Source organism: Lissotriton vulgaris, chromosome 7 (genome assembly GCF_964263255.1).
Source record: "Lissotriton vulgaris chromosome 7, aLisVul1.2, whole genome shotgun sequence".
Lineage (NCBI taxonomy): Eukaryota > Metazoa > Chordata > Amphibia > Caudata > Salamandridae > Lissotriton > Lissotriton vulgaris.
This window is the reverse complement of record NC_141695.1, coordinates 1559205530-1559220203: the sequence shown is the minus strand read 5'-3', so window position 1 is coordinate 1559220203 and position 14674 is coordinate 1559205530. Positions and strand designations below refer to the sequence as shown.

The window sequence follows — 14674 nt, the reverse complement described above, 5'->3', positions numbered from 1 at the left end:
CATTATCTAATTGCCTACTGGAGCCTGCATGTCTGTTGCTGTGGGAGATAACAATTTCTTATGAAAAAAGGTATTTGATGGTTACTCTGAGAAACATTCTGTCCATTCCAATATTGGTAAGCAATAACTGAATCCATGCCGATTCTTAGGCCAACTACTGATTATGTAGACCATTGAGTAAGCCAAATGTTTCCTTAAAGTGCCTATTTGCAAATGTCCCCTTCATGAATAACATAAAAATCTGGCATGGTTGCCGCCATATTTTTCATATGTTGGACACCACTAGAAAGCATTCGGGGCAGAGCTGCTGAAAAGCTAAGTTCCTCTGCAGATTGGTATAGAGTTTGAAATGTATGCAGGGATATTGTTCACATACAATATGATATTGACATTAAAATTAAAATAACTGAAACACAACGATGTGAAACATTGTAACTACCAGAATGCACAGAAGAGCAACAGCTGAATATCAAAAAATGCTCCTTATGAGTACACCCACCCCCTCAAACATTTATTGTTGGCTTCTGGACACTTGTCCCCTGCTGTTGAGGGATAACATTCCTGCTTCCTGATAAAAGGATGTGACCATTACTGAGTGAAGATGTCAAGGGAGAGCAGCTACCAAAAGGCAGAACACCCATGAAGATGGGTCAAACTTGTGAAACATTACTAAAGAGGATGCTTATGTGCAGTGGGATGCTGACTTTAAGATCGAGAGGCTTATTATATGCTGTACTAAAATGGCTGCAAGTTTCATAATACAAACTAGATTAATGCTGCAGCTTTTTTATCTTAGCTCAATCACACCTACTTTTCAAGACTGTGGCCCAATTCACAATCTGTATTTTGTAGAATGTGAAGAAGCACTACAGTTGTACTACTCATGTACTAAAAAGTACTATTCACAAACCAATGGGCGAAGTCCTCCTCCTTTGCCACTCCCATCTTTTCTGTGTAGCGATCTCCGCCTAAAGCACAGAGATCTATGGATGTATGACGTTACAACGCATACTTTTACAACGCATACCCTTACAACTCAATTTTTACAATGCAAGATCCTTTACAACGTTGGCATGCGTTGTAATAGCATCTGCGATGTAATGTCATGCGTTGTAAAAACATGCGTTGTAAATACACTTGCGTTTTAAAAGTTTTGTTGTAATGGTAGTGCGTTGTAAAAGTTGCGTTGTAAAGGTTGTTCACCAGATCTAAGCACATGTTAGCATACGTTTTGATAGTAAATGGGTGATGGACTGAGGGAGTGGCTGGAAAATAGGGAATGCTTACTTTGAAATGGGAGGGTCTTAGGGAGGAGAAAGGTGGGGGTTTAGGGAGGGACATGCACCAGTGGTGTAACAAAATTTGAGGGGGGCTCCCGTGCAAAGTACACCGAGGGGGCCCACACTCCCTGGCCCACCACCTATCACTTTTGGTGAGCGGGTCCCCTGGAGCTCGGGGGCTTATATTATGCAACTGACATGCACATACAAACACCTATCCACAAAAGAGAAAGCCCATTGTTATATGCAAAACTACAATTCTAAAATTACTCCAGCCAAAAAGGACCCAATAATGTTATCCTGTTGAGCCTGAGAGTAAGCCTACCTCCACACATGGCCACTGCCAGGTACTACAAATCACCCTCATACAAAATAAAGGAGGCAGGAACTTAATATAACACACCATGGGAAATAAGAATACATTAGGTACATGATTTAATATTTTAAACTAAATATATATAAAGTTATTTTAGATTATAATTGTTAGGTTCAATTAGACATTTCATATCATTATCATTTTGAATATGAATAATGAAGGTATTTAAAAGTATACAGTGTTAAACATTTAATAAAACATTTTAACAATTTAAAATTAACTTAAAATATGAATTCAATATTAAAATGTTAGAGTGTCTTTTAAAATTTTGATTAAAAAAAAATCTAATTCAAATTAAAATTGTTCATTTATTTGATAATTTAATATGCTGTTACTTTTTTGTTAGATCTAGGTTAATAATATTTGTTTGTAATTATTTTCAATTTGTACTGAACATTATTCTTTTAAAAAATATATATATATATAAACTTTATTATTTTCTCAGTACTTTTCCATATATAGAACTCCGCCCTCGTGTTGGAGATCTCTGCTTACATATGAAAAGTTACTAGTAGTAGATTTACAAGCAAATGCTGGCTTTGATATTTCTAATACCTTAACTAAGGGGATAAAGACATTTACATCTACACTTAAATGTAAATCTACATTTGGAAAAAATTAATAGCAAAATATAGAGTTACACCTAAGTGCATGAGTAAATTAACGTGCAAATATACTTGTATGAATTTACCTTTGTAAATAGGGACCATGTACTTCATTAATGGAGGACTAATGATGTAGTAATATGATCAGTGAGTACCCACAGCGCACAGCAGTGTGATATAGTTTTCATAGACACTAAAAATATAGCGAAATGTAATGTATTGAATTCATGTTGCAAAAGGAGAGGATAAAAATGAATACACACAATTCCTTAGCATTCTTACTTAGTGTGCTCCCTCATGTTACCCTCACTGACATATGAAAGTCAAAACATTAGCAGATGGGATCATTATGCATTTTATGATATAAAGGATTTCGTGGCATACTCACTCGTAATTACATTTTAAAGGTAATTAATCATTCTCTAATACTAACCTTAAATAATTTTACTTCGAATAGGAAACATTAATTACTTGGTACATTGCTTCAAGGGTCATCCGACTTTTTTAAATTAAGAAATAAATGTTGTTGTACTTATTGTAATTTTTTTTTTCAAGATTTGACTTGTGGCTGTGCTTAATAATAACTTACGTTTTTAATCATTTGTACCTCAAAAACATATTTAAGTTCGTCTTTCCATGAAATGCATTTTTTAGTTTACTGTGCTAGAAATTGCTGCTTCTTGGTTATCAGGGCCTGTGCTGGTTGCTTGAGCTGGGGACAAGCTATACTGAAATCCCATTGGTTGGAAGGAACCCAATAGGGTGTCAGGGTGCAGAGTTAGTTAGAGCTCAAGAGCCCTTGAAATGGTGTCTGAAGCGCGGACAGCTCGCATTAAAGACAGTAACAGATACTTTGCTTTTAAACTTGCACATCCTATAAACTTGCAGTGTTCTACTTTACTGTGCTAGAAATCGCTCCTTGTTAGTTATCGCCAACTGTGCTGGTAGCGTCAGCCGGAGACGTGCTATACTGAAATACCACTGGTTGGGGGGAACCCAAAAGGGAGGCAGAGAGCGGAGTTAGTTAGAGATCCTTGAAATTCTGCTTGCAGTGAGGATGCACAGCTGACGGAAACAGCGGGCATGCCAAAGGCAAGCCCGTCTACACCCATCCACGTCATAGTGGGGCCCGGGGCCCGGGGCCAGGAACCCTGGTCCCTCTTATTCAAAAATGCTGATGTGTATCTCAGATCACCTGATGGCAACTCGGCCTGCTTGTCCTGTCAGCTGCCTATGGGTGAGTCCACTAATATGCAGCTGCTGAGACTTTACCTTTGAAACAGTAGACAAAAGTCGCAACACAGTGCTAAGTAATGCGGATCAACATAATACAACAATGCACTTAGGTAGAAGCTGCATGAACACATTTCACTTCGTTAGTATTAACTACTGTTCTCCCCTTAGGCATCAGCACCACCTATTTAATTTGTTACGGGAACACAATTTAGATGCCCAGTTTCTAACATAGACATGGCTTCATTACAGCTCACTACCTGATATGATGGCTACACTTCCTCCTAACTACTCCATTGTTAGGAGAGATAGACAGGGTAAGATAGGTTGGGGTTGCTATTGTCTGCAAGAATGTATATCATTGCAACATAGAAGAACTCCCCTTCCTCGCTTGTGAGGCCTTGCTTCCTGCCTTAAACACAAATTTACCATATCTGGTGCCTTGATCTATTGGCCTCCAGGTTATGCCGGGAATTGATGTGCCCCCATCCTGGACCTATTAGCCTCATATATTCTGAAATGTCCTAATTTTACACTTCCGGAGATCTTAACATCGTTTGGAAGACCCCTAATGTTGTCAGGAAAGCACTGGTATTGTGGATTTGGGTGTATTGAATCTGACCCTTTGTATTTCGGCTCCTACTCATGAGGCCAGCCTCCTTTTGGATCTGACGTAAACGACCTGTCTATAGATCCTCCAATACTGTTACTCTGGTCAGACCATCTAGCAGTACCATTTGCTATTAGGATCCTGGCTACCCTTTCAAGAGATCTGACCACACCTACAACTAGGTCCAGGAATTGATTAAAAAAAACATGGATGTTATGGCCTTGAACTGGTAACTGCTGAGCACCAAATCTGCTCTTACACAAATGATTGGATCTTGATTTCCCTGGAGGCATTTCTCCCAGCTACATCTAGCCACTCTGCTCAATCTTTCTGTGACTGCTGCCAGTTGTTGGAAGGACACTGCGCCGAGATACCCCTTCAGATGTGAGTCGTGTGCAATAAAAATAACCATGGACCACTGTCTTCTCTTAAAAAATGAAACAGAAATATTCCCTTTTATTTTTTTTAAATGCATCCCATTTTCCTTTAAGAAAAATGGGCTGCATTTAAAAAAACAAAAAAACCTGCTTTATTTAAAAAGCAGTCACAGACATGGTGGTCTGCTGAGCCCAGCAGGCCACCATCCCTGTGATTGCTGGCCATACCCAATGGGGTAGCAAATTGCGACCTGCCTCATGAATATTAATGAGGCAGCCCATTTGCGACCCCATTGGGAATCGCAAACAGTGTCTGATACACTGTTGTACATTCCATTTTGCGAGTCGCAAATTGTAAGTCGCAAAACAACGCTCTATGCGACTTGCAAAATGGAATGGTTGTACATCTGACCCATAGAACCCAAGTCAAATACCACAGGGGTAGGTTTAGGAACAGCCATGTTTTAAGCTATTTAGTATAGACTATGCTGTCTTTGAGTTATGAATGGATTGAAGTGTTAAGTTTCCTAAGGCATCAGCTGTAACGCAGCAAGCCATGCCATAAGCCATATGACAAGATGCTGGCATTGGTGGGAGCGTTCTTCATGCTCTTTACCTCCTATTCGAATACGATTGCGGAACTGAACATTGACGTTCATCCCGGAACAGACCAGACAATTGTACTTTCATATCGCGATCAAATAGTTTGCAATCAAGGGACCGCATGAGTGATTTTACTAGCAGGATCTTCTGTAGATTTGCCCATCAGGGGATAAAGAAGAGAATTCTTGCAAATTCAAACATTTTTTCATTTTTTGGACGATTATACATTTTGAAGGCCTATAATAGAAGGACAACATAGTGTTTCCTCATCATGAATTAAATATTGTTCGTTAGGACATGGTAATCATTTTGCCTACAGACTTCAATGTCCAAACGTGGGTCAAAACTGACTTTTCTTAGAATTGACAAAAGCGCTTCACACAGTAGGTTTTGTCCAAGTCAATATAAATATTTTTTTCTATCCGATTTTCAGTTTCTTAAAAATATTTGGCAATTGTTGAAAAAGGATGAGAACATTTTAAAAGAGCTTGAACTCCCAACAACTCTTAAAGAAGACAAAGAGGGTGTTATACAGATTCAAATGTGGCCTTTGTTTTCAGTAGCTTAACAACATGTGCTGTCAGTTTCTGAGAAACCCTCTCATAAATGAATGTCTTAACTATTGATAGACAAACTGTACTGTACACACCTTTAAAGTTATAGCTACATACTTTAATGTGAAAGAGGAACTTTGATGTAACAAGACTGCACTGTGGTGGAATGCAAGGTTAAACCAATAATAATGCATGATGTGGCAGATGTAAAACGCATTTTTGTGATCACAAACCCTTATATTCGGAGTTTGAATGCACTAACCCGATTTTAGGAGTCAGTAACTTTTTTCCAACACATAAAATGGGTTTGGAAATGGATAAGGAAGGGATAAGATCTTTAGCCCTCTTATGACCCCAATTGGAGTAAGTTGCATTGTGTGATCCACTTCATGAACATTAACAAGGCAGGTCAGATTGCAACCCACTCCGACTCTTAATTTTCTCAACTACCTGTTTGTACATAGGTCAGATCGGAAAAGTATTAACTGTTTGCAAATTGCAACCAATATTTTGAGAGCAATAATACATCTTGCCTTATATTCAGATTCCAAAACGAGACGTTATAGTGAACATATTCTCGAGTTAGGGTTGAGGGGGTAATCAACACCAGCTCAGTAAAAATGTGTCAAATTGGCATTGCACTGGATAGAGAGAGGGAGGGCAGTGAGCAGGCCATACCACCTGGAGTGCATTTGCTAAAGTGTACCCCAAATACATGTTTTGAAAAATGAGCCTAAACAGTGCATAGAACATCTCAATTTTTCAAATATATAGGCTAGGTGATTTCAGGACTGGGTCACAGCATTAATCCTTCACTAAAAGCAGCCCCTGGTTAGCAGCCAACCGGAGAAGTTGTAGAACGCCCAAACTGCAGTCTGACATTGCATGACAGCCCTACTTGTTACAGAAACACAGACACATAGGTGGGTCACTAAGGCGTAGGGGTTTGCAGGTACATGCATCAAAGGATTTTGTGATCGCAAATGGTGCGAATCGCAAAAATCGGCCGTTTGCGATCGCAAAATCTGCTTTTTGAATGCATGAAGGGTGAAGGCCCTCACAATTTGAGAATTTGCAAATATTTGCGAATTCTCAAATTGCGATTGTATTTAAGGAATCGCATTTTGCGATTCCTTAAATGCAATGCATGAAACGTATAAAAATTGCGATTGCGCAATTAGGGGGAGCAAATTACCATGAGGTTGAACCTCATGGTAATTTGCGAAAACTTTGAAAAATGCACTTTTGTGCATTTTTCAGTTTCATGTTGTGCACACACATGCCCTAAGGACATGTGTGTGAACAACATATGTGCACAGATTGATTTCAGGGGTGCAACAGGGTGTCCTTTGGACTCCCCTGCACCCTTGAAATTCGCTAATTGCTAATCGCAAATTGAGAATGTCTTCCCATTCATTCCTATGGGCCTCTAGGCCCATAGGAATGAATGGGGAGGTATTCCTTAATTGCGACTCGCAATTTGTGAGTTGCACTTAAGGAATATTAAGAAATCGCAACTTATTTAGCGATTTCTTGATGCATTGCATTTTGCAATTCCTTAATTGCGATTTCTTATTTTTCGCAATTAAGGAATCGCAAAAAGCAATATTGATGCATGTACCTGTTGGTGTGTTCCGAGATGAGATCTTTTTTATAACTTTCTATGGATATGCCATAGGTGCTGTTTGTTTCACCCGTGAACTAAGATAACTAATGCCACTGTTCACCATTTGTGACACCACGACAATATAGAATAATGTTTTTCAATCATTATCCTTTGCTCTGGCATCACAATAACGTCATCACACTAGTGATACTGAAATTGTGACATGTCATTAGTGACATCACAATAGTGTCACCTTAGTCATGACATCACAAATTCCGCCATCACATCACATATCGATTATGATATTGCAATTGTCAGGTTAAAATAATGGCATGACAAAAATCACAGTCATATCACAATTGCAACAACATAATAGTGTTATCAACATACTTCTATGAATATTGTGGGATCACAAAAGTGACATCAGTATCAAAATGATGAACTCACAATGGTGACAGCACTATTATGACCTTCAAATGGCCATCCCAAATAATAGTAATAAAATATTGATATTCAAATAGTACTATCACACAAGTGAGATCACAATAATGGTGCCACAATTAGAGTAGGCATTTTTTTGTCTGTCTTACAGTTGCACATTATTCAAGGTTTTGGATTTTCAGATTTTGGTGTGAAAATCGGGTGTTATTCTCTATTTTCTATTATGAAGCGGAAATCTAGTAATTCAAATAATTACACCACATGAATTCCGACGCCCCCTCACCCCCACACCGCCCCCATCCACGTATCAGATTTTGATAGGTTGGATAATTACGGAATCTCTTGATGGATCAAAATGTGTAAAAAAAGTGGGTGGATAATTGGGTTACTGCACATTTCACCTGAGTCAAAATGGCCGAGCCAGTGATATCCATTTCCTAAGGGAAGATGGTGTTTATAAAATGGAGTATACTTATGGTGAAATTACATTAATATCAAGTGGGTGTGTAAATCTTTAACACCGGGTTCATAACACAGTTCACAGGTGCTTTTCGTCTCCTATTTCACTAAAACAACCAAGATGAAAAACGGACTACTTTTTCAGAGCTTTACATCGAAAGCTCCAGATATTTCCGAACAAACATAGATATGTGACAAACGGGTGCCTGGATTAGATGGATGAAACACATTCCAAAATACGTGCACTACATTTACTGTCCACATGTACCACATACACAAGAAGAAATCAAGGCAGCAACTGTTTTAACTGATGAAAGCTAAACAAAAGGCCTAAAATAAATAATGAAAACATTCAGGCTAGTTGATACATTATATTTTATCTTCACTTTATTTCTCTGTATGTGTGAGTGCAACATTGTAAGATTGGAAACATTGCAAATTGGCTTTGAACAAACAGAGATATATTGGGCATCATTTACAATGGTAAACTTACACTTTTGTGCAAGTTCTCTTTTTTTGTTTGTATTTTGAAATGTAGGTGGGACTCTTCTGAGTCCCACAGGCCTTACCGAATCGGTATTTTACCACACAATCCAATTGGGTGGTAAAATACAGATTCCAAGTGTGCATGCACATGTGTGCATGCACACCTATGGCATGCACACATGTGCATGTCACACATGCCTTAAATCGGGGTGCCAGAGGGTGTCAAAGTGAGCTACGAGTAGTAAGTGAGGAAAAACCTTGTAATTGGGGTGGAGAACTTCGCACGTAAAAAGATAGGTCAGGCCTGCCCAGTCTTTTTATGTACAAAGTTATCTGCACCAACTGTGGAGCCCAAGGGTGGCTCCTCCGTTGAAGTGGCGGAACGGCGCCCCAATTAAATCCCGCCCAAAGCCCAGAGATGAAAAATAAAATGGTAATTTATTGCCATTTCATTTTTCATCTCCCGGTCCTGAGTCGAGTGTCAGGACAGGGGTGGGCTGCACTGACTGATAGCAACAGGGAGGAGGGCGGGCTGGTAGGCCGCACCCTCCAATCAAGGCGTTGCTCACATGCTGCATGTGAGCAGCTCCAGGATTAGGCAAGGGAGTTCCAGCATCCGGTTGCAGTTCCTGGATGAAGAAGAGGTCTGGAGTGAAGACGTAGCATTAGACATTTTTTTTTTTAATTACAATATTTTGCGTATGCCACTGCTCCCCTTTCCCAGTAGATGCCAGCCACCACTGGTGGAGTCTTTGTAGTAGTAAACTCACTATTAACTCGTAGTTCATGAATACAAAAAAATAGCAAACATACACAAAAGTGTACGTTTACCTTTGTGAATCAGGACCATCAAGGCTTAACAGCCTAGAAGAGATGCACTAGTACAAAAGTAGCAAAAGTACATCAATAAAGCTAAGTTGTAGTCAAAATGATGCTTTGCACTTTCACCCTCAAATGTTAGAGGAGTGTGGTGATGTTATGTTATGTTATGTTATGTTATGTTATGTTATGTTATGTGATGTTATGTTATGTTAAGGGGGTGTATAAAGCGGACATCTGCCCCAAATATGAGGCCTTCCAACGCTAGACCTCAAATATGGAAAGGCTGTAACCAAATACCTAACAGAGAAGGACCGGCATGAGATGGAGAAGAGCCATGTCTTCAGGGATTTCCTGAAGTGCAAATGGTTCTCAGTGACTCTGATAGGAAGAGTTAGCGGATTCCACAGAACGGGGGCCTTGGCATTAAAGGAGCAGCCTCCAGTTCTGGCTTCCCTGAAACGTGGGACAGTGGCCAGATTAGGTTCGGCTGAGTGGAGAAGGCGAGAGGGTTGGTACCGCATTACAATAATTACAAAACATATGGGCACTCTGGGTTACAGAATCTTGTGAGCACCCAACAGGGTTTTAAAGTGGATGCGCTGTTCCACTGGGAGCCAATGCAGTTTGTAGAGAAGACTAGAGACAGGGCAAAACTTTGACAGAGAAAAGCGCAGCCTGGCTGCCTTATTTTTGGCAAGCTGGAGTTTTGATTTGTTGGTGTCTATGACTAGGTATGAGATGTTGCAATAATCTAGCCATGACAGAATTACTGCAGGGATGATAGTTTGTCGAGTGGTAGAGTTAAAGAGGCCATGAATGGGTTTGAGGATTCACAGAAACCCAAAACAGGTGCCTGCTACCGATTTAGCTTGAGCCGCAAAAGGACAAGGTGCTCTCTATGACGACTTCCAGATTTTGTATGGCGGACGTGGGAATCGGTGGCGACCCGAGAGTAAGGGGACACCAACGGTCATCACAAGAATAAGTGCCTTTTCCGAGTAGGAGGCCTTCCGTTTCATTTGCATTCAGTCGGCGGCAATTGGGATTTATCCATTCTGCGACCGCTAACAGTCCTCTTTCAAAATAAGACCTGTCAAGTGTAGGATTATCTGTAAATGAGAACACCAGCTGAGTGTTGTCAGCATAAGATATTATTGCACTCCCCGTGGATTTGATGACCTGTGCCAGTGTTTCGATATAGATACTGAACAATGTCGGGCTTAATGTAGAGCCTACCTTCAGCTCAAGTTCAGTTCTTGATCAAGTATATATGTTCATCAAGTTTGCCACCTTCACTTCCCTTACAGAGTCGATTGATATTAGGGGGGGTGATGCTGCAAAGCTCTGGATATCGCAACTTTGCAATTTATTTCAAAACAATTTCAGCCATACAAGCTGAGTAGCACATACAAAAAAACATCAAAATAGTGGCCATTGCTTAGCTGGAACAATTTTGAAGCTGTGCATAGCTGTGGGCACAAAACTTGGGACTCGCTTACTTTTATTTTTCTCGACCGCCTACAGTCCCAGGGAGGGACTTCTGGTAACAAGGAAAGGAGCAGACATTTATGCTGAGCTGTGGCAGTTGTATTACCCTGATTTCACTTACAGCTAGAGAGTACATAATTCAGCGGAGGAAGACAAAATAAATCAACCTATGATCCCATCAATGTTGGGTGGGCAGCGGAAGCACTCAGATGTTGGGGAAAGTTGAACTACGCCTCTAGCAAAAATCTGCAAAAGCTGCATTTCTTTGGGAAGTGCAGAATATTTTGCCTAATTTCATGGCAACAGGAATTAATTTTACCCAACCCTACTTCACTTAAGTTCTTTGTAGGAAAAAAAAAGCTCCCAGCCTGTTAAAAATGGAGTACTCTTGGTCACTGAAATCCTAGTCACTTAAAGAAATAGAAGCCACACTGCAAAAGTGAGCAAGGTCAACAGGCGGGTCAGAGATGTCACAAACAGAAACACTACTTGTATGCACTATTTAAAAAAAACAGAAGCAACCCAACATATTCAATTCCCACTCCATTACTGTAATTGATTACTGTGTGATCTGAGCTAATAGTACCCACACAAAGATCTTCAGTGAACTATTTACAATCTTTTCCCAGACAGTATTGTTCATGTCTTAGTGTGGCGAACAAGCCCCACTTGCTAAGAGTGAACATGGGCCTCAGCCATTGTAAAACACTGGTCAGTGCCAGGTTGCATAGCCGTACAACACCAGCCTAGTTGTTTACTAAAGATTAAATACATATACACATACAAGGCAATCTGGGTGGTTTTCCAGAAGCTGCAAACACAAAAGGGCACAAAAGGGCAATAAATTATAAGGACAGTTACACATTTGGCAATGCTTACCATCATCCAAGTATGCTTGGTCCAGGTTTTGTTCCTGTTTAACAGTGACTCCAGTTGGTGCAGTTTCTTTTTGATCACTGGCAGGGGTTATGTTTTTTGCAGGTCTTGTGGTGCTTGTCTGCTGCTGAATCACCGTAGGATATGAACTTGGACTTACCCTCTGCGTTTGGCTGACTTGTGACTGACTAGACCGGGACACACTGGGTGAAAATGTGTCACAGTGTATTATGTGCTGGGAGTCCTGGTGGCTTCCACACCTCAGCTGCTGACTGTTTGGCGAAAAGTGAATAACGGGGGAAGGTTGATGGTTTGAAGGAGAGTGGTGGTGCATAGCTGAGGAGTGAGTCGGCGAGCCCGCGTGAACCAGCACCGATCGGTGGGCATCCGCAACTGTAATGTGTGAGGCCATTAAGGCAGACTGTTGGTAGGCTAGTTGGCTTGGACTAAGGCTCTTGCTTCGCTGATAGATGACACTTGTCGGATTTAGCTCTTGATATCGAGAATCTGGAGGGGAAAGACTTGAACGCATCTGTTGACAGGAAGCCACATTGGCCACAAGACAGGAAGGGGATTCATTGACCGCTGCATGTGGTGAGTAATAAGACATCATTGATAATGTTCTTAAACCGCCATATACTGTGCTGCCAACAGATGGCGAATTGTAGTCATCAATCGGCTCAGTTTTGATCGTGGGAACTAGAATGAAAAAGCAGTTTGTTGCATATAAGTATCGGTCAGTCTTGATGACGTCACTAGCATAGGAATAACTGACTTTTACATTTATTGTGGATACACATCCCATTGCTAGTTTTAATATTCTAAAGAATAATAATGCAGTACTTTGTGCTTCCAACTGCAACACCACTTTATAACTCACAATGCCAATCAAAACACATCATAGCCCAAATATTGCTAAGTGAACTTAAAGTGACAGAGTTATTTAGCTTACTAAGCCATTCTGATACCTTTTGATTTTTGGTCTGTAAACAGTGGGTGTCATAAGTCGAGACTAAGCCTGGAAATAAACCCTTGAGAATAGTCCAGAGAAATTGTTTGCATTATCTATGTATTTAAGGTCCTGATTAGAGTTTGATGGACGAGTTACTTTGTCGCAATGTGATAGATATCCCAACCACCTTACAAGTGCCTTATATCCTGTGGCACTTGTACTAAAAAAGAGGGGAAATGTGTCACATTGTGACGGAGCAACTCATCAACCAACCTCTAAAGCATGCCCTAAATGTTCAAAATAGAAACCTGTAAATTGCTATAGTTAACTCTACTACACTTTTACTCATATGTTATGTTGTTTTATATTTTACTGTATTATATAAGTAAAATCATTAGTGGCTTTATAAAGCTAATAAAGTTAGATTTTCTTTGAATATTAAATAGATAAAGATTTAGCCCTTCGCCATGAAAATTAACGTGGTCTTATAACCCATGTTATTTACATCATGTATAGTCATAAACTAAAATTCACACATTTATTATTACAGTGTAAAGGTCAAATTCAAGACTTTTACCAGAGTGCAGAAAAATTGACTTTGTCCAGATTGGTGGTATCAGTTACCTTACGCAAAGGAACCACTCTCCTAATTTGTACCTTCCTGCAGAGATGAAACACCTTGCACCCAATATTTAGTTAAATACCTTTTGGTCAAACAAATACACAGAGAAAAATGCCATGGCATAAACCGTACATGCACACTCAGTGAGTACAGCAGCGGCCCATGCAGGTAAGAGCAGTGGGGCGGGTGTGGGGGGGGGGGGGTGGATTTCGACAGATGACGACAAGGGAAAATTAATTTATTTAATTTTCCCTTGTGGTCGACTGTTAAATCACGCCCCCACCCAACCCAGCCCCACCACTCTTACCTGAACAGGCCAATGCTGGGTGAGTATAACATGCAGGGAGATGTGAGAGGAGTGGCATCATGACTCACCTTGAGCTCTTGCCTCTGTGACTTCATGGTCCTTCCATATACTCAATACTTGTAATAAATAGCACATTACACTCTGCACACCTACATTTATTCTATATATATATATAAATGCTGGCATGTAGTACAGACGTTGTAAAGTTCTTTGTGACTACAAGTTCTGTTATGGTTGGTGAGGGGGACAGCAAGTGGGACCCAATTGCTCACTCAGTACTGTCAAACTATCTGCCACATTTGATACACTTATCATCCACATGCAAATATTTGCAAAGCCACATGGACCAACATATTTTATTGCTTGTGTACAAGAATCGGAGCATCAAAGGAGGCCTGGTGATGTTACCTGGGAGATAAGTGAAATGCTGAGGTTGGCTCTTCTTCCTTTTCCCATTGATGACATAAAAATTCACTTTCACAGGTGTGTGGATGTGCTTATTCCGATACTCTGGAACCTCTACAAAGAGCATGCTCTGAAATGAAAAGGAAATTATTATTGGCAGACAAAATAACAGCAGATTCCGAGCACTGGTTCATAAACATCTGTTAGGCAGTTGTGTTTTTAGACCTTAAACTATCCTTGTAATAGTGTCCGCTAATGGTAATATTGGTAATTTATGGAGCCACTTGAAATAAAAACACATCCAAGAATATCTTTGTAACTATTTCTAGGACAAACCAATTTACTGCCCATCAAAAAACTCACTAACATTTGGCAGACACATGCAAGTGAAATAATTTGCATAGGTTATGCATGGAGGTGTATGTGACTCATATACATCCTGATCAAATGCAGGTTTTCCCTAAGCCTTAGCATTGAGGAGATCTCCTAGGCAAAGATTTAAGAAATGTGTGTCATTTCAAATTAACTTGTAAATAGTTTTTTTTTCTTTCCATATAAAATAATTTTCTAGG

The 14674-nt window shown here is 40.1% G+C and overlaps 1 protein-coding gene across 3 annotated transcripts in view; it reads right to left on the bottom strand.

The window, feature by feature from the left end:
- Nucleotides 1-14674, bottom strand: part of NFATC2 (nuclear factor of activated T cells 2) — a 348132-nt gene that overhangs the window by 92237 nt on the left and 241221 nt on the right. For all 3 annotated transcript variants that reach the window (XM_086932454.1, XM_086932452.1, XM_086932453.1), the window contains exons 8-9: nucleotides 14106-14232; nucleotides 11820-12515 (exon numbers count right to left, since the gene is read on the bottom strand). In XM_086932454.1, coding sequence (XP_086788580.1) covers nucleotides 11820-12515; nucleotides 14106-14232 — 823 coding nt within the window. The remainder of the gene's footprint in view (nucleotides 1-11819; nucleotides 12516-14105; nucleotides 14233-14674) is intronic.